Source organism: Dufourea novaeangliae, unplaced genomic scaffold, assembly GCF_001272555.1.
Source record: "Dufourea novaeangliae isolate 0120121106 unplaced genomic scaffold, ASM127255v1 scaffold133, whole genome shotgun sequence".
In the NCBI taxonomy this organism is placed as follows: Eukaryota; Metazoa; Arthropoda; class Insecta; order Hymenoptera; family Halictidae; genus Dufourea; species Dufourea novaeangliae.
In genome coordinates, this window is record NW_015374011.1 from 1,315,851 (window position 1) to 1,339,170 (window position 23,320).

The 23,320-nt window shown below is 43.3% G+C and overlaps 4 protein-coding genes across 4 annotated transcripts; 3 read left to right on the top strand and 1 right to left on the bottom strand.

Moving 5' to 3' along the window:
• The first annotated feature begins 6,130 nt into the window (after positions 1-6,130).
• Positions 6,131-14,404, top strand: LOC107188518 (polycomb group protein Psc-like). Its single transcript, XM_015576820.1, has 7 exons — positions 6,131-6,694; positions 10,300-10,452; positions 10,537-10,627; positions 10,700-10,803; positions 10,888-11,306; positions 11,389-14,107; positions 14,355-14,404. The coding sequence occupies exons 1-7, from the start codon at positions 6,685-6,687 to the stop codon at positions 14,402-14,404; spliced, it is 3,546 nt and encodes a 1,181-aa protein (XP_015432306.1). The 5' UTR covers positions 6,131-6,684.
• Positions 14,405-17,083: 2,679 nt separating this feature from the next.
• Positions 17,084-19,023, top strand: LOC107188557 (cyclin-L1). The gene is made up of 4 exons (XM_015576862.1): positions 17,084-17,414; positions 17,515-17,699; positions 17,785-18,369; positions 18,443-19,023. The coding sequence occupies exons 1-4, from the start codon at positions 17,184-17,186 to the stop codon at positions 18,687-18,689; spliced, it is 1,248 nt and encodes a 415-aa protein (XP_015432348.1). The 5' UTR covers positions 17,084-17,183; the 3' UTR covers positions 18,690-19,023.
• A 3-nt stretch (positions 19,024-19,026) lies between these two features.
• Positions 19,027-19,752, bottom strand: LOC107188558 (leucine-rich repeat-containing protein 51-like). Its single transcript, XM_015576863.1, has 2 exons — positions 19,635-19,752; positions 19,027-19,508 (listed from the first exon to the last, which is right to left on the bottom strand). The coding sequence occupies exons 1-2, from the start codon at positions 19,750-19,752 to the stop codon at positions 19,027-19,029; spliced, it is 600 nt and encodes a 199-aa protein (XP_015432349.1).
• A 1,663-nt stretch (positions 19,753-21,415) lies between these two features.
• On the top strand, positions 21,416-23,094 carry LOC107188519 (U11/U12 small nuclear ribonucleoprotein 48 kDa protein-like). Its single transcript, XM_015576821.1, has 5 exons — positions 21,416-21,692; positions 21,761-21,929; positions 21,997-22,059; positions 22,288-22,432; positions 22,524-23,094. The coding sequence occupies exons 1-5, from the start codon at positions 21,561-21,563 to the stop codon at positions 23,092-23,094; spliced, it is 1,080 nt and encodes a 359-aa protein (XP_015432307.1). The 5' UTR covers positions 21,416-21,560.
• Positions 23,095-23,320: the final 226 nt, after the last annotated feature.

Consider the following 23,320-nt stretch of genomic DNA (forward strand, 5'->3'; position numbering starts at 1 on the left):
TAATTTCTAAACGGCGAAACTCAGGCCTTCTTTAATTGCTTTATTACTCTTTATGCCTCGAGTCAGGCAAAGAGTGTTCGCCATGTGGGCGAATATTACCTGCGACGGAAGTCCGGTTTCCGCCCGGATCTTCGTTACCCTGCCATCGATTACAATAGTAAAAGAATTTTCTGTCTCATAGATTTTGGTCAGATATACACTGTTGTTGTTTTTTAAATCATTTCAATACACTCACATATCGTTAATTCGATGTTTGACATACGCTGAAGAGTTCGACGAAGACAATACGAGATTACGAAGCATTCAATAAGACCGACATACAACGCGAATTCCTGAACAATGGCCGAAGTAGAATTTGGAAAGACTTCAAATGACTTCCTCAAGCGCTTCACCTTTCTTCGAACCTGATCTTTATGATCTCATAAAATGTACTAGAATTCGTACTTCAAATACATTTCTTCAATGTCTACTCTGACAAAAACATTGCCAAGATTCTGACGAACTTCCTCCCGAAGGTTAATGGTCTTTTTCGATTCGCCCCATTGACGAATGGTTCACCGAGCGAGCTCGAGGACGCGTGGTCATCAAAGGGGAACACCGCCAAGACAGAGAGTGACAGAGAATCCAAGAAGATCGAGTGAGGTACAGGGCCCCTGCCGGATGACCTTCGTTACCTTCAGCCTGCGACGGAGGTAGGGAACGGAGGTAAAAAAAAAAAAGGGCGAGGAGGGTACGAAGGTGCCTACCTTTCGACAACCTACATTAGGTACGGGAGACGTGGAGTCAGCCAGCGGCCGCGGGCCACGGAAACTCGACCGCTGATTGGCTACAACCTCCCCCAGGGAAGTGCGTCGAGAGCGTCGGAAGTGAAGAGGGGTGAGCTTGCCTAGAGCGAGCCTCTTGCACACGACGCGAAAAGGGTTCGTTCGCGGGAAGGAAAAGGTTTCAGGGACGTGGATTTCGTTCGAGCGCAACGTGTGCAATCGGCTCCCTTGGTAACCACTACTTCCCTTTTATTCTCTCTCCCTCTAACGATCACATCGTCTAGCTCTCACCACAACGCTCTTCCTATTTCGGTCTCCCTCTTTTCTTCTCGCGCCCTGTTGCCCTGGTGTTGCCCCGGTCTGTACACGCACTAATGCCGCCACCCCTTCGATCCCTCCACAACCTCCCGTTCCATCGTGTGGCCTGCCCTTGTAGCCTTCCATCCCACCGAGCTATCCTTTTACTGGCTTCTGTTTACGCCACACGCGTCTCTGTATACTTGCTCGCCGTGAGCGGGACAGGGACCGAAATAGCCTTAGGGAAGGAGCAGACAGGGGCGGAAAAGTGAGAAAGAGAGAGATGAGGGGGATGACAGATAAGGTAGAAAAAGGGGGAACCATTCGCGACAAAGACGATGAATCGTGTATAAACGAAGCGGGTAGAGGATAGACTCATGGTCAGAGGGGTATACGAGGATAAAGAGAGAAAGAGAGAAGAGGTGATGGGAGGGGGGCTGTGCGAGAGGGATGGCATCGAAAAAGAGAGAGAAAAGACGGGCGTATCTATACGAATACGCACACATAAAAGGTGGACGCAAGTGCATGTCGCGTCATCGACTACGAAGGGACGCACGCACGCACGGCACACACACGTGCGCACCCTCCTGCTGCCGAATGTTGTAGTAGAGAATGAATAATGTACCCACGTACAGCCGATGTCAGGAGGGGCTCCAGGGAATGCAAGCATCGGCCCGTCCCCTCCGGTAGGCTTTGTAGGCCCGTTTATCGAAACAGCACGGCCGACTGCGACAGGATTGCACGTAGGCGATCGTGGGATGCCGCTGATGACGATCCACCCGTGAAGATGAGATCGTGTGCATTCCTGTAGCATGTCCATCAATGAAACAGCATCGCCCTTTATCGATGCAGTAATTACCACCGTGAACAATCGTTACGATACCTGTAGGACAATTGCACACCTGTGCACAAAGTAATTACTACCGATTACCCCGTGTGAGAGAAGAATCGATGCCGTCTACGCAAAACCTCCGAGTTTGATTCGTTCTAAAAAATCACGAAAACATACATATGTTCAAGGGAACGATACGAACCCAACGATTCCTCGTCTTTGATCGAGCCACGGAAGCCGGACGAAGAGGGACGACGCGATCTTCCCTCACGCGGCTCCACGAAACACGTGGAAGGTTTCCCAAAAGCGTGTATCGACCGATAACGCGGCGCAGGCTCACTGGAGATCTCCTGGCACACGAATACCAATACACGTATCCCACGGAACGAATATGCTCGGATCAGGGGCCGCCCACGTATCACCTACAGGTTCCGTACCCAACAACGAAGTAGGGAACGGATTCGCGGAACGGTGGACAAAGAACGGAGCGCCAAGGAAGCGGAGAAAGGACCAGGGGAATAGATAGTCGAAGGTGGCTATCTAGCGGCGTCTCATTCGCTCGTGATTCGAGCCGCGTTCCACAGCTAAACGACCGACCATCCGTCCGAGCCCTCCTGGTGGGGATAGGCCCTCCAAGGGATCCTTCCAGAGAAAGTCTTCCCGAACGATGCGTATACCATGGGGGAAGAGGGGGATTTTGCACGAACGTAGGGTTGGAGGGGACAAGAACGCACGCACCATGCGAATATTTTTGTCGGCATTCTCCAACTGTTTTGGGAGACGGTAGAAGGGGGAACGGTTCTTAAAGTACACCCAGGGTGTGTCAGGATTGGAAGGTCGACCGACGTGGTGGGAGTGTGCTGTTTAGTTGGCTCATACCTGACTGGTGTAATTAAAAACGCCCGTAATTAATGCCGTCGCTACGGACACCCCAAATGAATCCCGTAACCCAGGTACATACACCGGGAATACCTGAAATAACGAAAATTACCTTTACTGCCCGCCCATCCTCCGTTAATATCCGGCTATTTAGGATTTTTATTGCCATTGTTATATTACTAGTGGCATCGATGAATAACGTTTCCACAAGGATGGGTAGTATTGCCATCAATTTCATTGGCATTCAGAAACACAGTGTCGTGCTGTTAAGGTAGGTTTTCTATTCGTAGGTACCTAGAAAGATATACCTACCGGTGACACATAGCCACCGTACCCATGCATACGAATGTGTTATTGTACACGGGAGAGATTAATTATGCGCATTGTCGCAACGCAAGAAAGATGATATTCGTACTTGTAGCTCTCGTATCCTTTGATACCGATAGGCCATCCGTTTCGCCTTCACGGAAGGACAAAATGTAATCGTCGGTTACAGACCCGACCGAGAAACATTACCACCATTTTGGTCCTCGCAGTTTCGTTCTTGTAAATTCCGAAATATCCCGTATACATACATATGTACTCGGTAAAACTACGTCCCAGGTTTCGCGTTTCACCCGAATCTCGTCCAACTTATCTGTGAATCTACCTTGGGATTCTACAAAGTTACCAATTTATTAACGTTTATAATGCAGTAATCCAATCGTACCGACTCCGAAAGATGAATATTTCATTTCAATCGATTTATTTGTCGCGAATGCTTCGTTCGAAAGACCGTGCTATTTTTTAACCGAGTTTCATGCCTGACCAACGCCAATCTCGCTAGATTTCTAATAATAGCCTTGAAGATCGCTAAGACTACATGTCTCCGGTGAGACGAAAGCGTTGGCGGATTGAAAGATTATTCGACAGCGCAAGCGCGCCATACGCGCAAATAGCGAGCGGGTGCACGTCACGGAGATCTGTACGCTGTACTTGCACACGAAGACTCGCATTCGGCAGCTTGGATTCGCGAATGGAACTATAAAACAACTATCCGTACCTTGACATGCGTTTCCAATAAATTATACTCCTTTTCGCATTGCTGTTACCTTCCGTGCGCTCTGACATAAAAACGAGAATTCGGAACAAAGGTTTTTTTGTCATTTCCAGACGACCGCGTTAACAACACTTGCGTCTGATAAGAGAAAGTAGAATGGGCGCGTGGTAAAGTGTTACACAACACTGTTCGGGATTAGATTAGATACACAAACCGTAGTGTTTGCCCTGTTTTTCGGAAGGAACCAAAATGGCGGAGTCTCCGTCGCGTTTGAACGTAAGTTCGGAGAACAGTTATGAGCCAAATATTGTATTAAATAAGACAGAATACAGTTGCATTGTAGACTGCCTTTTAGTTCTTCGATGGTTAATGATTGTATGCGTTGATGAATCGTAAATTGATTTTTTAATAGATGTTATCGATGATGAGCGACGATTAAACCTTTGTTTTCATCGTATTTACCTCAAGCATATGATAGTCTCAAGGATGTTTAGGTACTCCCAATTAGTGCTTTCGAATCTTATTGACAAGAGAGGATGGCGTCAGCGGAACGGTCACTCGATGACTAACTCGAGGAAGAAACTCCGGTGTTTGATTTAATTAGTCTGTTAGGGGTTGACGATTCAAGAACAGGTCGACAAATTTCTCATAATCGCCACGCCCATTAAATACACGTTTATTCCACGACATCGTGGGGTGATGAACAGGGTGGACAACAGCCTGTGTCATAGGTGACAATAACCGGTACGTATTCTTGTTGGTATCTAACACTATAGTTCACCAACTGCTTTACAGAAGGAGAAATTTTTACCAACCACCTACATTAGTCAGCTAGCTCCACCCTTTCTACAGGTAAAAAAATCCGTGCTTGATGTGTTTCGAACGCGATAACAAGTTTCTCGAAAGTTTTTACGATGTGGCATACATTGGAAACTTCTCCGCATGAACACAAATGGTGAACGGAATTTATCAACAACGCCCAACCCTATGTCCATACGTTTCCCATGAAAATTAAAGATCTATGGATGGATTTGATGCGGCTAAGACTTTCGTTTTCCATTCGTTTACTTTTCTATTAGCGTCACGACCCACGGAGTACCAGCGTTGAAAGAAGGTTTCGAAGATTACAATGTAGAATCCTCCATCGAATCGGAGGCTGACGTCACGCGATAAAGCCTGGCATTACATGTACACCCGAAAAAGACGACTCGGCCGTAACGCAATACCGAAAGCTTACATGGGCACTATATCGTATCGTACATACATACAAGTGAAATTAACATCCGTAATAAAACTTCAACGGTATCCCCATAATCTGTCTGGTTTTATCTGCCGACTGGTCGCCGGTTTCTGCCGTCTCGTAACAGCAGGAGGACACCAACCCGGCCACAGGTTTTCCGCCCCGCGAAACGGGTTTATCGCGCGTTTATTCAAACACACGCGGAAATCCATCTGGCGGCGTCTCGAGTGCCGATTTCCGTTCCTGGCCGCGCTGTAATTAGAGGTTACGAGCAAGAAGAACGACCGAAAGAGAGGAAGAAGGGAAAAGGTTCGCAGGCTAGGGGGTCGTTTCTGCGTCCCCGGCTACGAAAGAGGAGAATCGAAGATGTACAGGAAGAGCGATGGAGGGGTGAGAGAGAAAGAAAGAGAGAAAAGAGTGGAAGGATGGTTGAAGGGAGGGATGAGTAACGAGAAGGGTGAGGTATCGGCCGCGTACGAATAGGGGGGAGCTCGTAACCCGGGCTGGTAACGCCGGCAATCGCGAATGGGATGAAGGGGGAGAATAGTCGGGTACGTTGGTGAGAGCCCGGTCTAGTGTGCAATAGTGTCGGCGTACCACTCGTTGGAGGGAGGAAGGGAGGGGTGGCCAGAAACGGGTGAGTAGAGGAGAGTGGAGAGAAAAAGCGACTCGTACGGGCAGGCAAACAGGCAGAGGCAAGTCGAGCATGCCGTGGTGGCGGGCTCAGCGGGCTCAGCAGGCTAGGCCAGGCTAGGCAGTCGAACAACCGAGGTATACAGATACGATACTCGAAGGGGGCAGGAGAGAGTAGTATGTATCGAGGGAAAGACAAAGACAAAGAAGCAGCAAAACTGGTAGGGGGAGAAGAGAGGAGTAAAACGAGACGGCAGGCGTAGCGCGAGGAGCGTGTGGTAGAGCCTGGAGGACAGGAGAGAAAGACGATGGAGGGGGTGCGCTTCGTGCGCAAAAGGGGGCGAGCGCGGTAAAGGGACAAACTGAGGGTTCTAGAGAAGGGAGAGACGGGAGGGGAAAGGGCATATCCCACTCTGGGTTTTCAGTTTAGTTTGGCGTGAGTCGCCATGGTGTTCGGGTGTTGTTGGTCGTTGAGTTCCGTTATACGCTCGATGTCGTTCATTTCCACGGCGTAGTTCGAGAAAACGCCGCGCGGTATTTCGCGGCGCCGTCGTACGGCTCGCCGTATTTCTCTCGTACGTCTCTCGGGTTTCGCTTCGTTTTCTTTTTATTTTCTTTTTTTTCTTTTACGTTCCTCGCAATCCCGTGTGGCCAGGCCCTGGCGTTCCTTCCGGAGCCTGGCGGAAAGGTGAAAGTAAATCCCCGCGTCGGTGGAGCTCGTGCTCGAATGAATGCTCGAGGGAAGCTGGCTGTTCGTCGCGAGGATCGCGTACACATCGGGCACGCGACATAGTCGTTGTGTTGCCTGGACACCCCGCACCTCTCCTGTTCAGAACAGGGAGATCCAGAGCTGGGGTTCGCAAAAACTGAAAGCTAGATCGCGTCTCCTCCGCCGGGTATCGTTTCAACGGGAACGACACGACGACCAGTGGCACGTCCGGGACCAGCATGCTCCATTACCATAGTGGATAGCATTTGCCGTAGTACAACGGATCATCGCATGCTCGCACGTAAGTACAAACGCGCACACACACACTCTACACCACCGACATACATGTACACTATGATACTATAGCGCCTTTCGAGCGTGTACGCATGTGTGAACGTAGACCTACTCGCCGCCGCCGGTTGAATGCTGAGAAACGACAGAGAGAAATAGAAAAAGAAAGAGGAAGACAGAGAGGGCGGTTTCCTCCATCTTTTTCTCCCCACCTTCTCCATTTGTGTCCCACTCTCGTCTTTCTCATTATTACTCTTTTTTCCCCTCTCCTCGTTCTATCCTCTCGCGTGTGCCCCCTCTTTTTCTAACCTCCTCTCATCTCGCTCTCGCACGCGCGCTCCTCTACAGGGTGTCTCAAAATACACGCTAATACCCTGCAGAACACGATGTATGTATACACACACATATATATATATAATGTTTCGATCAGTTAACGTTGCCCGTTTGACTTAACGGTTAATTAACCTTTCAAGTTTGATGATTAACAAACCGTTGAAATGAAATATGTCGCTGTACTTGAGAAAATAAATCTCTAACACAACTATATGTATCTTCGTCGTTTCTGCTAGGATTTTAGATACCCTTGTCACAACCAACGATCTTATAGATACACGCTGTATACAAACACGACAAGGTGTCAAGCAAAGGTGTACACATGGATCATATGTGCGTACATACAACGAGAAGCTGTCGTCCTTATAAAAGTGAAATTTCAAGCAATATCATCGTTTCGTTACGTACATATTTTAATGTAACTTGCTCCGAAAATAATGATCACGGTCGTACGTTCGAGCCGCGTATTTTGCAGCGGCCTGTATCTCTGTACTTTTTCTCACATTCGCACTGCCTCGTTTTTCGTCCTCGACGAAATCGGTCGGTACGCGGTTCGCGATACGCGCAACGATGGAATAAACACTGTTGGCCGATACGAGAGGTGTCGACGAGCTCACTGGTTCCCGCGGGGTTCGTCTAGAACGCGAGATCTAACCCATTGTCCGAAATCGATGTACATAACGGGCAGCGGAGGGACAGCATCGAAAGCTTTCCACTGAAAAACTCGTCGCGCCGCTTTCGTCCCGGGGCGTCGTTCGTGTTGCGATCTCGCAACGTCCGTTGCCTACGATACTCGAGAAAACGTGTCTCTACTGATTAATCAGCTGGCTGCCTCGGTACAACCAGATCGCCGTGAAACGCTGAATACAAGAATGACGGAACAATGGGCGGGAAATGCCTCGTAACATACCTATAAATTAACTCCGAAAACAAACACCTTTCGCCTCGTCTTCACTTCTATTCCCTCCACCAAGGAAGAAATTTTGTTAACCGAATCCGACCGTTGACGTTGAAACTGCATAAAATCCCCGTGAAAGCACGTTATCGTCGCGTGACAGTTGTTTCGTCGAATTACACGTCGACAGAAAAAAGAAAAAAAACGGGGAATTGGAAAAAATGTGATTACCCAATCGTTTTCGATTTCGCAGGTGAAGAACGAGAGTTGCGAAGCGAGATCGACATATACTTATATATGTACCTATAAAAACACCTATCCTGACGAAAGAATACTTTTTTTTTCTGCGGCCGGCTGTTCCGTAAGAAAGACTGGGATGGCTGATCGAATGCCTTTCTTCTGCGATCTCTGTACACGGTCGCTAAGGTTACTTCGAATCACGGTCTCTTCCGGCCAGTAGGGTCGTCGTCTCCCTACTCTCTTTTCTTAGGGTACGAGCGTATAGAAGCGACGGGGCAGAGGGATCGGAGAACAGCTGGGGGTCTAATCTGTAACGCACATAATGTGCGATAAGGCGGCTAAAGTTTCGCGAAAGAAAATGAGAGTCTTTACACGAAAAGATTTCGCACCTGTTCTGTTAGGTTAGATGAACGATCGCTTAACTAGGCAACCTTTCTGCTCCCTTTTAGTCTGTCTAAAGTGCAGCACGTGATCAGGGGTTCGTTCATTTTCATTGTAAGAACAAAACATAGCAAGTCTAGGAATTAACGTTTCTTATCCAAAGAATCAGATACACTTTCTGGAACGTTGAAACTCTAAAACTTTAAAACCGTCGGCACACTGATCGGTGAGAACTACCTCTGCAGATTTCGACACCATCAGCCGATTGGATGATTTATCGAAAACGATTGTCCAGCCCTCTGCCATCGTCACTTACCAATCTCGTTTGAGAATTTTGCTTCTTACAGACCAAGCTCGATATAAATAGACAAAGTATGTATATACTAGACATCGTAGAACGTCCGTGGTATACCGAAGGTCTACCCCGACTCGGGGTCCAAATAGTGCGGCTAATTTCTAACAAGATAATTGGCCCTAATGCGCGTCGATGTCGTCTTCGTTTCTCGATGGACATCGACGCTGCTCACGGCGAAGACAAAGTGAAGATTAACGATTCCCATGGACGACGAACTAGATCGGTGTGAACGAGGCTTTATTTAGGCGCGTCCCTGCATTCGCGACACGTGCTGCACTCGGGGAATAGCCGCGCGGAGTCTCCGAGTAGGTAGACGGATACAGACAAACGAAGAATAACGAGATCCTCTGGTCTAGTCTCGAACGAGAGAGAAGTAACTTCAATCGAGACCCATGGTCTGTCATATTTTTCTTGCAATACAATATCTGAAGGGCAGAGATTTTACAATAATATTACGCACTAACGGGGTCCAAGGAATAGAGTTTAAATTGTATAGACAATAATCGAAGCAGGTCTATGGTAACACACTTTCCTCAGTATTCACTGCTTAATTTTCAACACGACAGCACAATAACCGATGTAAATTCGCGGTGGAACAATGACTGACGTTCGGAATTGAGAGTAACTCTTAGCCACTCCTCCGTACATCTACGACCGATTAACGGACTCGCGAACGGCGGTAATTTCTTGGCAACGAAAACCTAGTATACACGTGTATGTATATCGAGAAGCCAGTTTGTCGTAGGTCTCTGCTGCGAAATAGCGCGATATTCGATCAATACCAGCAGGTATTCGACGGCACACCACGCGTTTCGTTCGCCTAGCAAGGGCTGCTGGCTGTTTGGCGGTTTCACCGCGCGCGCCAGGCGAGTGGAAAAACGGAAAGGACAATTCTCGAGCGGGGAGAACGAGGATAAAACGCACCCGTATACCTACCGGGTGGTTCGAACCCAGCGGAGGGAGGACAGAGAACGAGGCAACAGGATTCTAGCTACCTGAGAAACCTTCGGGAAAGTGGGCTAAACACCGTGACACGGCCCAACCGTTTCCTATGCGGCCACGCGATTTGTCGGCGAAGCTTGCGAATAATCGGGGCGAAAATCATGGTAAAAATGCGACAATTCAAAAATACAGCGGGAAAGTACCTAATTGGAACGTTGGGTCGGGATTTTGATGAAATGGTACAGATGTAGTACAAGCTAGGGAATATAAACACTTACATTAGATAAGGAACGATACTCGCTCCCAGAATGTCTTAAATGACGAAAAAATTCAATGGAGCAATATGTTTGTTGCCTAAAGAATTTTCACCCATAACTAGCGAAACAATTACCCCTCCGAAAGTGGGTTTTTTCGCGTTGCGGTTTTCCGGACCGTGGGATTACATCAGTCCGTGTTTCTCTTGTTACAGGTTACCGTCACGGGCAGTTCTGTTCCACAATAAGGAAAATGTCGGGAATGGGTAAAAGGACTTACCTTCGCGAGGTAAATCCCTATCTGATTTGTCCGTTGTGCAGAGGATACCTTATAGACGCGACTACCGTCGTCGAGTGTTTGCATTCGTGTAAGTGAATTTGAATCGACCGCGGATAATGTATATTTCCCGGGACGGATAATGATTACGCTGCTCTTTTCCTCATTTTTTCAGTTTGCAGGAGCTGTATTTTGAAGCATCTCAACACGGAGGCCCATTGTCCCTCGTGCAAACATGTTCTCAACAAGGCGAAACCGAATATCAAGTATGTATCTGTAGCTCTTCGATCGAATCCGCTAACATTCAAAAAAACATTTAGATCAACGTTTCGTTTCAGAGCGGACAAAGCGTTACAGGATATCGTGTATAAATTGGTTCCCGGATTGTATCACAAAGAGATGCGCAAAAGAAGAGAGTTCTACAGGAAGCATCCGGAGCATGGTAAATGCAATCAACCTTTACGTTTTCGTACATAGAGACGTGGTTTTCCGATCAATTAGTCTCACGATGGAATTTTCTTTTCAGCGGATTTTGCGACTCCGGAGCAACGCGGCGAAGACGTAAGCGGAAGGTTGATTTTTGCCCCAGAGGACGCAGTTAGTTTGAGTTTAGAGTACATACCACCTGGAGCAGATCCTCTAACTATTCTACTTAGTACCAACGACGAAGCGAGTAATTTGAACGGATTGAACAACCAAAATAACAACAACAACAATAATAATAGTAATAACAATCCCGCGAGCAATCTTAACACAAGTACAACGAGCAACAGACGGTACCTTCAGTGTCCCGCGCTGGTGACTATCGCGCATCTAAAGAAATTTCTAGCCCTGAAATACAGCGTCGATATGACGAGATACACCATTGAAATTTGCCATCGGCGTGCTCCGCTTCCGGAACACTGGACCCTCATGGATGTTGCTTACATTTACGCTTGGAAAAGAGTATGTTTGATTCCCATTCTGCTTATTAAGTATTACGAAAATATGTATGATTATGTGTAACGTCTAAACATTGTGTTTTCAGAATGCGCCTATGAGATTTTTTTACCGAGTAGCCTTAGAGGAGCAAAGATTAGAGGCACCTCCAAACGACAGACCGTCGACCCCCGGATCAGGTGCAAGCTTACCTCCAGTCGGCGCTGCCGTTCCCGCTCAGGACAATATTAACACGGAAAATACCCGAAACAACGCGGAATCTAAGTCGGAAGTCGATCAAATAAACAACCGTGGCGAACGGCCCCTTCTGAATAGTAAAAACGACATTTCAATCGAAAAGTCACGAGTTCCAAATGAACAGAAGCTCGATGCGAAAGCAGAGAAAGTTGAGACGAAAGTGGAGCAACAGTTGAGCAGTACAGTCGTGTCGACAACGGTCACGTCGGCGACGATTTCGGCTTCCACAACGAACACAACAACGACAACCACGACGGTAACTAATACAACTCCGTCTACGGCTTCTTCGTGTAACGAGGGTAACAAACAGATTAAAACGCCTATTAAGATATTGAAGAATTCAGACGGGCGTTACGAAGTGTTGAGAAGCCCATCTATCAACTGGAGCTCGAAGGAACAAAGCTCCGCGATCACGGAACCAAAATCATTCAGCCCTGAGTTTAGCGTGGTCAGCATAGGCAACGGGCAGAACTCAAACGGAGTGAAGATAACGTTAAAGCAGTGCACACCGACCAACACGAGCCCGTCGAAACCTAAGGTTATCAGCAACGTTTTGTTACATTGCGGTGGTCAAGTAGAGAAAGATACCACGAACGCTATAGTCATCCAACAGATCCAGAGGGACAGAGAAAAGCAACAAGTGGACAAGCAGGAGAAACAAAGACGCAGAGTCACGTTCATGGAACGTTTGACCCCTGAGAAAACTACGAATAACGTGCTGAAAACCACGTTGAAGAAGCCAGGTGAACTACAAGAGAAGAAACAATTCCTTCAAGGATTTCAGTTAACCGCCAGAGAATCGTGTTCTTCCGATGTACCATCGGAATCGAGATCTAAATCGGCCGAGGCAAGTGCCAGTGGTGAATCGAGCAACGCTCAGAGTAAGAGTGACAGTAGTCCGGCGAAAAAGGAAGAGGATAACGTTAAGGTCGAGACATCGCAGAAAGCCAGCACAGAAGGGAAAAATAAAAATATCGTCGAGAATTCTACTGGTGTTAATGCAAGCGGAAGCACCACGAACGCGAGTAAACGCGTGGCAACCGTGAGCGGAATTAGCGGCAATGCGCGAGTGAACGCGAACAAACAGTGCAGTGACGTAGATGCACGCGCATTTAGTTACACAAAGAGTTCGGGTGCGACCACCGTGAACATCAACGCTAACAACAACCCTGCAAAGGTTGACGTGTATACTTTCTCCAACGACCCGCCGGTGGTACCAGCAGGCGCGGTCAAGAGAAAATGTCCACCAGGGCTGCCGATCTTTGATGTCAAACGAAAAAGGCAGCAACAGATTCAAACGCAGACCACAAAGAAGCAGACACCCGTTTCTTCTCCTACTTCCCCTCTGCCTACGCCAGTGCAAAACAACGTGAAATCACCGCGGAAGCTTACGACCGATCACGTTATTTCTGCGAAGAGACCCTCAAACCTGATCGGAGACGCTGGTCCTAGTCGAACGCCGATTAGTCAAAATTCGAAGCCTACATCGAACCCGATGCTCTCAAATGACACGCGAAACATCTTGGATGGCTGTGGACTAAATATTCCAGCGAGCTTGAGTATAACTCTTACTGCACCGAAATCTCCCGGTAGCAGTAGCGGATTTGTCGAGCCGAACGATTCCAAAGATAATCGAAAGAACGCCCTGGGAAAGGTGAGTCCTAGTATCACTCTGAACGATCGATCCGTTGATCCGCGGGTATTGAAAGCACTGAAGGCTGGACAAATAAGGATGCCAGCACCACCAAAACCGAGGCAAACCAAGCAACCGGAACGGGAAATGACACAACAACGACAGACGCCTTCCGGAAAACGGAAAAGAGAACAAGACTCTAGGGATATCTTGGATCTAAGCGGAGGGAAGAAAGTTGATATGCATCCATTGAGAATACCACAACCAGTTACAAAGCTGAAGGCAAAACCTTCGGCCAGAGACAATGTACCGAATTTATCGGATCAGGGACAAATGGTGACTTTAATAGGTGGTCACAAATACTACCGAGCACCGCCTGGTTCATTAACTCCTGCAGCCCATCGAGTAAGCGATTGTCCGATGCCAACTCCAACGCGTACTCCAGTCTACGCCCCAGGACTTTCCAGCCCTATGAATAGCAGCCGATCGAACGCCCATCTCTCGTCTGTTTTCCCAAGTATACAGAGCCTGTACGCCTTGAGTCAAGCGCCAAATCTCCAACAGTTTCAGATGGACGCTAGATTGAGGCTACCGCGGCCAACAGAAGCGAATTCCTCCGGCATTCACACTGATAACCGAACCGTGAACAGCAACGTACCCGGGAAGAGTCACTTGGCTGCTCAATGCGCACCAGTGAAGCCAGCCAGATCGTCGGTTGCACCTTTGGCGGTACCAATTAGTAAACAGCAGCAATCAAATGATAGATCTGCGGCTACCGCTTGTTTGAATCGTACTCTCACCTCTAACGAGATAAACAAGGCACCACCACCGTTTCGAAATAACGAACATCCGGATTCTACCGATACTGGTCAACAATTGTCCGTCCAAACGAAATATCCTCCGACCGCGGATGGTAGCAATCGGTATTCACCGCAAAGTAGTGTTGTTAAAATGACCGTCGAGTCTTGAGCTTTAAGAGCTCGAGTCGCGGTTCAAACCCTAAAGGCTCGAACCCTCAAGGTTCGAAGCTTGAGCTGTGAAAGCTCGAGTCTTTAACGCTCGAGCCTGTAAGCTTGAAGGCTCGAGTCGTATAAATTGTATGTAGTGAAGTGATGTACAGAACTCGAGTTTTCGAAGCCTTAAAACTTAACACATTTATACGACTTGAGTCTTCGAACTTACAGGCTCGAGCGTTAAAGACTCAAGCTTTCACAGCTCAAGCTTCGAACCTTGAGGATTCGAGCCTTTAGGGTTTGAACCGCGACTCGAGCTCTTAAAGCTCAAGACTCGACGCTCATTTTAACAACACTAATAGTGATGTATAAAGCTTGAGTCTTCGTAGCTATAAAGCTTAGCCCTAAAGACACACAGTCTTTAAGGTTAATATCATATGAAGCTCGAGTTGTCGAAGCTCGAGGCTTTTTATGTTTAACACGTCACTGCCGAGCGTGGTCTGCTGGTTTTGTTTTCAACGCTAAAGAATGATTGCCTATTAGAGTCATATTATAATGTATTACACAATATGATTATGTGTATTGTGTAAAAGTATCATGCATAGTACATTAATCTGGCTGCCGCTCATCTATGACCCTCACGGCGTAAGAGTGTTTTCAGTCAGTAATACCGCATTTCAAACATTACAGAGAAATTTTTAGCAATGTTTTATTCCGTCTATTATTCAATGGTTATTTTGTTTCATGTTTTATATCCCTTTCTTAGTATCAGTTGTTTACTGGGTTAGGAGCTTTGCTGTGTCGCAATTTGTATAATGATTTGAATCAATTCTTTCATTAAAATTACCCATACAATAAATAATATGATATCAGAAACAGAAAGTTCTACAAAAAGTATGAACATTTTATGAAGAAATGATTTGTGAATTTACAAAAAACATGCTTTTCTGTACGTTTTTGTATAATTCCCCCTTAAAGCTTTAAAAGCTTGAGTTTGGTGTAATATTAGAGTTCAAAACTGAAAACTTTAAAGTTAAGTTTTAGGGCTTAGAAAACTCGAGTTCTGTACATCACTTCACTAGATACAATTTATACGACTCGAGCCTTCAAGCTTACAGGCTCGAGCGTTAAAGACTCGAGCTTTCACGGCTCAAGCTTCGAACCTTGAAGGTTCGAGCCTTTAAGGTTTGAATCGCGACTCGAACTCTTAAAGCTCAAGACTCGACGCTCATTTTAACAACACTAAGATTACCTCCTTTACTCTTATAACTTTATACAAACGATAGGGGACATGTATCCTACGGATTGAAAGTTGTACAAGGGATTACGTTTAACTGATCCTGAACAACTAGTGAATTTTCTATCGATGTAAACCGCGATTCGTTTGATTTTTTCGTTAGTTATCACTAAAATAATAGAACATCAGACTGTGGATGTTTATGAAAATTTACAGTTTTTGAGACTAATGTACAAAAATGAAAATTAATGGAAACTTACTCCCCCTATTAAAGTTTTCATTAAATCGGAGATGAAGTAAATTATATATCGATCTTTATGGAAGTTTCTATTTTATTATATATATGCTCTAAATGCATAGATATTCGCAGTCAACTGATCACACGAATACAGAATTAAATCAGCACAACGAAAATCTTACAGCAAATGTGAAATCTGCTTTCACAAAATTTTCCTGTTCATTTAACTTATAAATTATACATAAAGGGTAGTACACAGGGACCGAAAACGAAGGAGAAAGTATATTCAGAGGAGCTAGGATACAATGAATTGAATGATGTACGAACGATTTCTACGCTATTGTTAGTTTTTTTATTTACCTTTTGCGTTACGTTTCACTATCAGTTACTATTGTACTATGTATACGTTGTATGATAATATTGTTATGTTATGCGACTGTATTATATTATATGTATTATTTCTTGACCTGTATATATTTATAATTATACTTAGTATATCGTTTTTGCGAGATATTCGCAAAATCCTATTACTCTGTAAGTTCGACAACGTTTCTATTGAAATCGATCAAGGAACTTGTGAAAAAAGATCACCAAAACCTCCGAACACAATCGCAACGAATGCATCGGTGCGGTACTGTGGATATTCGTTTCAAATAATAGAGAGAACTGACATGTAACAACTGATGGAATATATTATTATATACCGAAAAGTAAAAACGTGATGTTCTTTTCCTATCTCTGAATCATAGAGGCGCGAGAAAAATTTGAAATTGTCGGCCATCTTGGAGTAAACGATGTTGAATTACTTTGGAGATTTTATACTATTAGTGTAACGTATAAAAATAGACTCACCGATTTGCTGCCTTGATAGTTCTCGTACATCAAAAACAGCTAGCAATAGGCTGATAAACCTGTAAACAATGCGGAATACCATGTTATAATGTTGTTGCAATAAACCTTGCAAGTATGCTGCAAGGTTCGGAGGAGAATTCATTCTCAATCTTTATCGCGAAACGAATATGATACCTTGATTTTTCTTCGTTATGTTATTCTGCTTCGAACTACACTCCACCAATTTTCACTACTTTTTGTTAATTAAATGTAGAACGAGTTCTAAGTTTTAAAATTTAAAACCTTTCGAGGTAGCCGTTATGTACGCGCTGCCGCGTTCGGCAACCTATTAACTGATTCATGCATACATACGCAATGCTGCCACAACAAGGAAAACATACCAAGGACACAATTACAAATTTGTAACTAACAGAAAGTGACGAAATTATCAAGTGTACTGTATTGAAAGTATATAAAATGATATAAATTTTTTAATTAATATATAACTTGCTTTATTAATGTTACAGTATTCATAAATTTCGGAAGTGTCAGGAGGACCAACTGGCATTCAAGAGTCGACGGTAGCGCTCTAGCGAAAAATTGAATCACACATGATTAACATTTCTTTCACTAAATATCTAAGTTTATGGTTTTGAGTCGGAGGTATGGTGTTCGGAAAAATGTAAGGTTAACCTGCCGTGTGAATAGTGTTTGAAGGAATAAATCTTTTCCTTTTCCTTGAATTTTGAAAAAAATGAATAACATGAAAGAAAATTCAGTCGTCCCTGCGAAAAATACAACTACGGGGAACACGAAACCGTATGGAAAGATCGTATTAACATTACAGAATTGTCTTTTACCCGACGAGAAGCTTAATTCGACGCCGTCGCATTTAGACGGATTGGACGCGGAAACCGAAACGGACCTACGAATACTAGGATGCGAATTAATACAAACCGCTGGTATTTTGCTAAAACTACCGCAGGTATGTGATTTCTTTTGCAAGTAAACAAAGTGTTTGTAAACGTTGTAACCTCTATAACCTCTACGCCATACCATGAATTCTATTTTAATGCTTTGAACAGGTTGCGATGGCCACAGGACAAGTAATATTTCAACGATTTTATTACAGTAAATCGTTAGTTAGGCATAATATGGAAACAACTGCAATGGGTTGTATTTGTTTAGCTAGTAAAATTGAGGAAGCACCAAGGCGTATAAGGGATGTCATTAATGTTTTTAATCACATAAAACAAGTCTCCAGTCAAAAGTAAATAGGATTTAATACTTCTAGTACTATTTTTAAATTATATGTATATATAATTATATGTTTATCATTTTTAAATATCTTTTAGACCAATACAACCAGTGGTCCTTGACCAGAATTATGTGGCATTGAAAAATCAAGTAATTAAATCTGAAAGGAGAGTTCTAAAAGAGTTAGGTTTCTGCGTTCATGTAAAACACCCTCATAAAATTATTGTTATGTACTTGCAAGTATTGGGTTATGAAAAGAATAAGGCTCTGATGCAACAATGTTGGAATTATATGAATGACTCACTAAGGTCTGATGTATTTTTAAGACATCAGCCAGAAACAGTAGCTTGTGCATGTGTCTATTTAGGGGCTAGACAACTGCAACTTCCACTACCTACATCTCCTGCTTGGTTTTCCCTCTTTAAAGTCAACGAATCTGCCATTAGAGATGTTTGTCGTCGTATATTACGACTCTATTATCGACCCCGTGTTAAACCAGAACAATTAGAAAAACGTGTAGAAGAACTTCGGCGACAGTATGAAGAAGCCAGAACCAAAGCTAGGGGAGGCGATATTGATAGTCACACGCCAAGCCCACCACTGCCTAAGCATCATAATGCCTGGGGTGGTTTTATTAGTCGTAGTGGTACCCACGCGGCACCCGAAAGGACAAAATCTCCTAGGTATAATACTGTTAAGAAATATATCCGTTAAGTCTTGGGATGATTCAAATGAAACTTGATTATATTTGTTTAGGCGTTCAAAGTCTCCGAGTACTTCGCCATCAAGAGGTGAAGGAACAAAGCATTCCAAGAGAAAGAAACACAGCAGAAGCAGATCCCGCAGCCACAGTCACGGACGATCGCGAAAACCGAAAAAAGCGCAACGAAGACGATCCGGCAGTCATAAATCTTCGCGTAGCCGTTATAGATCGCGCAGTCGATCTCGTGAAAGAGAAACAGAAAAATCAAGTAAACATCGCAGTAAACACAGACGACATTGAACCATTTACTGTATAAAAAATTGTTTGATTCTACAGCCAAGACACTGCAATTGCATTTGCAGTTGTATCGATTTTGTAATTTCTGAGGCCTTTTTTACCTCTGTTAATTGACAGAAAACAACTAGAACGATTAGTTTCCACTTTATGGTACATATCTTGAGTTAATTTAAAAACGATAACTATAGGATTGAAATGAATCACTTGTAAGAGTGTCCACTCAAAGTACCTTGTGAAGAAAAAAAAAAGAACGGTACATTCTCAGAGAAATGTTACAAGTAACAATACTTAAATGGGCGTGTATTTAATACAAATGCAATTTAAAAATAAAGTTTTATATTCATGTAGTACCATATATTACTTTATAAAACCCAGCTGGTGGTGCTCTCTTCTTCTCAGCAGAGAGAACGGCGGAAAAGTCTAGAGCTGACAATTGTGGAAGAATATGAACAATATATCCTCTATAATATTGAAGATTTTCAATGGGATTCCCATGTAATGTTAAAGATCTAAGATTTTGCAAGTTTTTCAATTTCACGACATCGTTGATATTTGATATGTTATTTCCGTGCAGGTAAATGATTTTTAAATTTGGGAATTTCATAATGTCGTCTCCGATTTGTTTTATTTCATTAAACGAAACATCGAGCCAGCTAAGGTACACGGGTTCATCGAGAAGTTTATGTGCAAAACTTTCGAATCCATCCATTGAGGTCAATAAATTATTGCTTAACCATAACGAACACGTTACGAAACGATCTGTAGGCGTTCGTAATGGAATTTTACCTGTTCGTGCTGCTTGCGGACGTTTGTCTGCTAATTCTCTTGGAATAAAAGGACAGTTTTCATTAAAACCTAGTGCCTTAAAAAAAACGATCATCTATTTCTTCTTTATGGTATCATAACCATTTAAATTAGTTGAATCAAGGTACACACATAGTAACATACCTTTCATAGTAGTTGCTTTTTTAAACGACAAGTCCAATGGAGCAGCTATCATCATTTCTTGTCGTTCTGTTCGTTTATAACGAGAAAATCCATCTTCGTATGGAATAGTTGCATCCATTTCAAATTGCAAAATGTAAATCTTATTTTACGATATTATCCACGTAATCTCGAGAGATATCGTTTAAATATTGCTAGTAATATTAATTATTTTTAATAATTTAACACGTTCACTCCGAATTACTATCTATTTCCTGTAATATAATCGAAATATTTTCAATTTCATCTAGAATTGTTATCATTGTAATTTTTCCGAACCGATATACATAGATAGTCACTTATCCAATATGCAGTTCATAATTGAAACTAATAACTTGAAGAAACACTTAGAGTATTCGTTTAGGATAATTTACAATAAAATGATTTAATAACGTTATTATAAAACTAATCTGTGTAACGCAGCCTGATAAATTTACCGCGGTTCTTTCTCTTGTAATTTAAATTGAAGATATTGTATCAGCACAGACGAAGTATAAGATGACCACTGCGCACCATGCAGGAAGCACTGCGCACCATACGGGAATTAATGGTACTATTGCGCGTTAATACCAAAATAATTATATGTAAATATATATTTTCTCTACTATTATTTTGTTTTCCTCCAGTGAGCAAATTCACCCAAGATAGAAAAATCGCAATCACGGTTGTGAATGAAGTTAAATCACGCCCGTGATCGTGATTCGGCGATCACTGTGATAAATCACCGTTAGTGATTTTGCACGCCATCTCTACCCAACACACAAGTTGTTTCTGCGTTGAGAGACAATAAAATACAATGCTATACTTTATCTATTTAAACATAAACATATGTATAAATTCCAAACAATATCCGTCATATAAGATATACACGATAAATAAATATGTATGTCGGGACTTGATTGTAGTTTTGCGCGTTGATTTTGAATATTGAAGTTTGTTAATAATTTATGGATTATTTCAAATGTTCAGTTTTGATGTTTAATTTATCGATCCTAAGTTTTATAAATAATTTTATTAATAAATTTATCGTTGAGTTCAGCCGTGTGTACTTTTATTTATAAATCGTTGAAATTCTAATTGTACATGATGCATCTCACACACACGGGGTCTCTTTAGCATGCTTCGGGGGCTCCGTGACCCCACATTCTCAGCCCACATGATCAAAGGCACCTCCACCGGGGCCTCCGAGCAGGGTCTATGGCGCCTCCACCGGGGCTCCGTGGCCCCACGCTCTCACCGCGCAGGGTCTACGGCGCCTCCACCGGGGGCTCCGCGACCCCACGGTTTCTCCCCACGTGATCAATAGCGCCTCCACCGGGGCCTCCGTGCAGGGTCTATTGCGCCTCCACCGGGGGCTCCGTGACCCCCGCTCTCGCCCCACGTGATCAATGGCGCCTCCACCGAGGCCGCCGTGCAGGGTCTATAGCGCCTCCACCGGGGGCTCCGTGACCCCACGCTCTCACCCCGCGTGACCAATGGCGCCTCCACCGGGGCCTCCGTGCAGGGTCTATGGCGCCTCCACCGGGGGCTCCGTGACCCCACGCTCTCCCCCACGTGATCAATGGCGCCTCCACCGGGGCCTCCGTAACCCCACGCTCACACCGTGCACTTTTTGGTGCCACCTTGTCGATTTTTACCCTATGTCACTTTTTCTCCTAACGGAAGCTGAGTTATTGTTAAGCAATAATTGTTTTTATTCTAAAGTGTAGAAGATATTAAAATTATATTTTACAAATTCAGAGTGAATACGGCTAAAAAAAGAGTATAACGATAATTGAAGAAATTTTAACATCACTGCAACTAAAGCGCGTTTACTTATATAGGACATAGGTTATCAACTTTGTCATATCATTATTCCCTTCTATAGAATCATTTACAAAAAGAATCAAAATGTTAAATTGTACTTTAAATCAGCGGGAAATTCGATATCGAAATTTAAATAATTTCACAAAAGAAGTTCATAAAGAAATCACAGAGCTTACTTCTGCCTTAGGTTGGACAATGGAAAGTATAGAAATCGATGTAAGTAAATTAAGTTATGAATATCTGTAGGTATACCGATAAAAGTACCTGATTTTTTATGTCCTCAGAATGATAACCATCTGATATGTCCATACGATTCATCACATCGCATTGGAAAAGAAAACTTAGATCAACATTTAGAGCTTTGTCAATGGAAAGAAGATGGTTACAGTGAATTCGATGTGCCATTGTCTGAACCAAACTTATCTTTATGCTCTCCTTTTTCCATAAAATTGGGTAAGCATTGTGCATGGTTAACAATGACATCTTATTTTTAGTACATAATAAATGCTTATACTTGCAGATGTATATTTACAAAATAATATTCTACAAGAAGCAAAAAGAAAAGATCCAACCATAAGAATCGGTTAGTAACACAAAACAAATCATGCAAACGTATCTTTAAATATTTTAAATTGCTGAATTTTTTCCAGAAAATTATGAATATCATACTCGGCACAAGCTCTATATATCCTTTTTCGTGTTCTTTGCTAAATATTAAAATAATAGAAGATACTAGCTTTATGTTTTCTTATTCTGCTTGTATTTTAAATATATGCATACTTTCAAAACACATTCTTAACACTGATACTAGGTTTGGGTGAACGGTTAATTCCACGAACATGTGATAGAATCTTCGCAGATTTTACTCCTGATGAAAGGAAAATACTACACAAGTATATTGTTTCGCATACTAGTAATATGAATGATGGACATAATTTTGCTGATACGGGTAAACTGTAAGTCTTCATAGATAACATTTCTTTTTATTAGCTTGAAACGAAAATCTTACCTTTTAAATGAAAAAAAAATATTCCCATTTTCTTCCAGACAATGTCAGGACAAGGAAGATAAAAAATTATCGTTCTTAGAGTTACTCGTGCAAGAACGTAATTTAAAAAGACGCAGAGCCAAACATAGAGGCGTTCATACAAATAAAAAATCTCACACAGAAATTCTTAGAGAGATTATAAATCAAGAAATGGAGTTATACATTGATCATATATCAGGCACGCGTCAAACTGATCATGATGCAAAAGTCGTGGATCTTCTGGAAGCTCAAACTTCAAAAAAACGTCTAGATAATGTAATGCAAAACACGTCTTCGGCGTTTAACGATTGTAATCTCTTTCTCAGAGAGTCGAAAGATTATCACGGAAGCAGTAGTTTCCGAAAGGATCGTATCGAAACAACGCATGCATCTTCGTTAAAGAACCAAGAGTCACGAGATAAGAATTCGCAAACTACAACGGAACCCTGGAAAGTGCGAAAGGAGCGCAAACATAAAAGATCTCATTCCAGAGAACGAGATTATAACAAAAAAAGGAAGCAACATTACCACCGTGAGGCCTGTATGAGTACAGAAGCGCAATATGATGAAACTGAAAAATTTTATCGTTGAAAGAAGAAAGAAATGAATATTAGTGACTATGTCGTTAATTCTGTTTATTAATTTCGAGCACTTGCTTGTACAAATAAAATTGCCATGTGCATTCCCCTGTCGTTAATTTAGTTTTCCTTGCAGTTTTAAAGAAACTTATCATCATTCTGCTATGAAAATCCGAAAATATCGTTTTAATGGAATAGTCTTGATAGTAATAATATGGAACGTTCTTTTAGTAGATGGC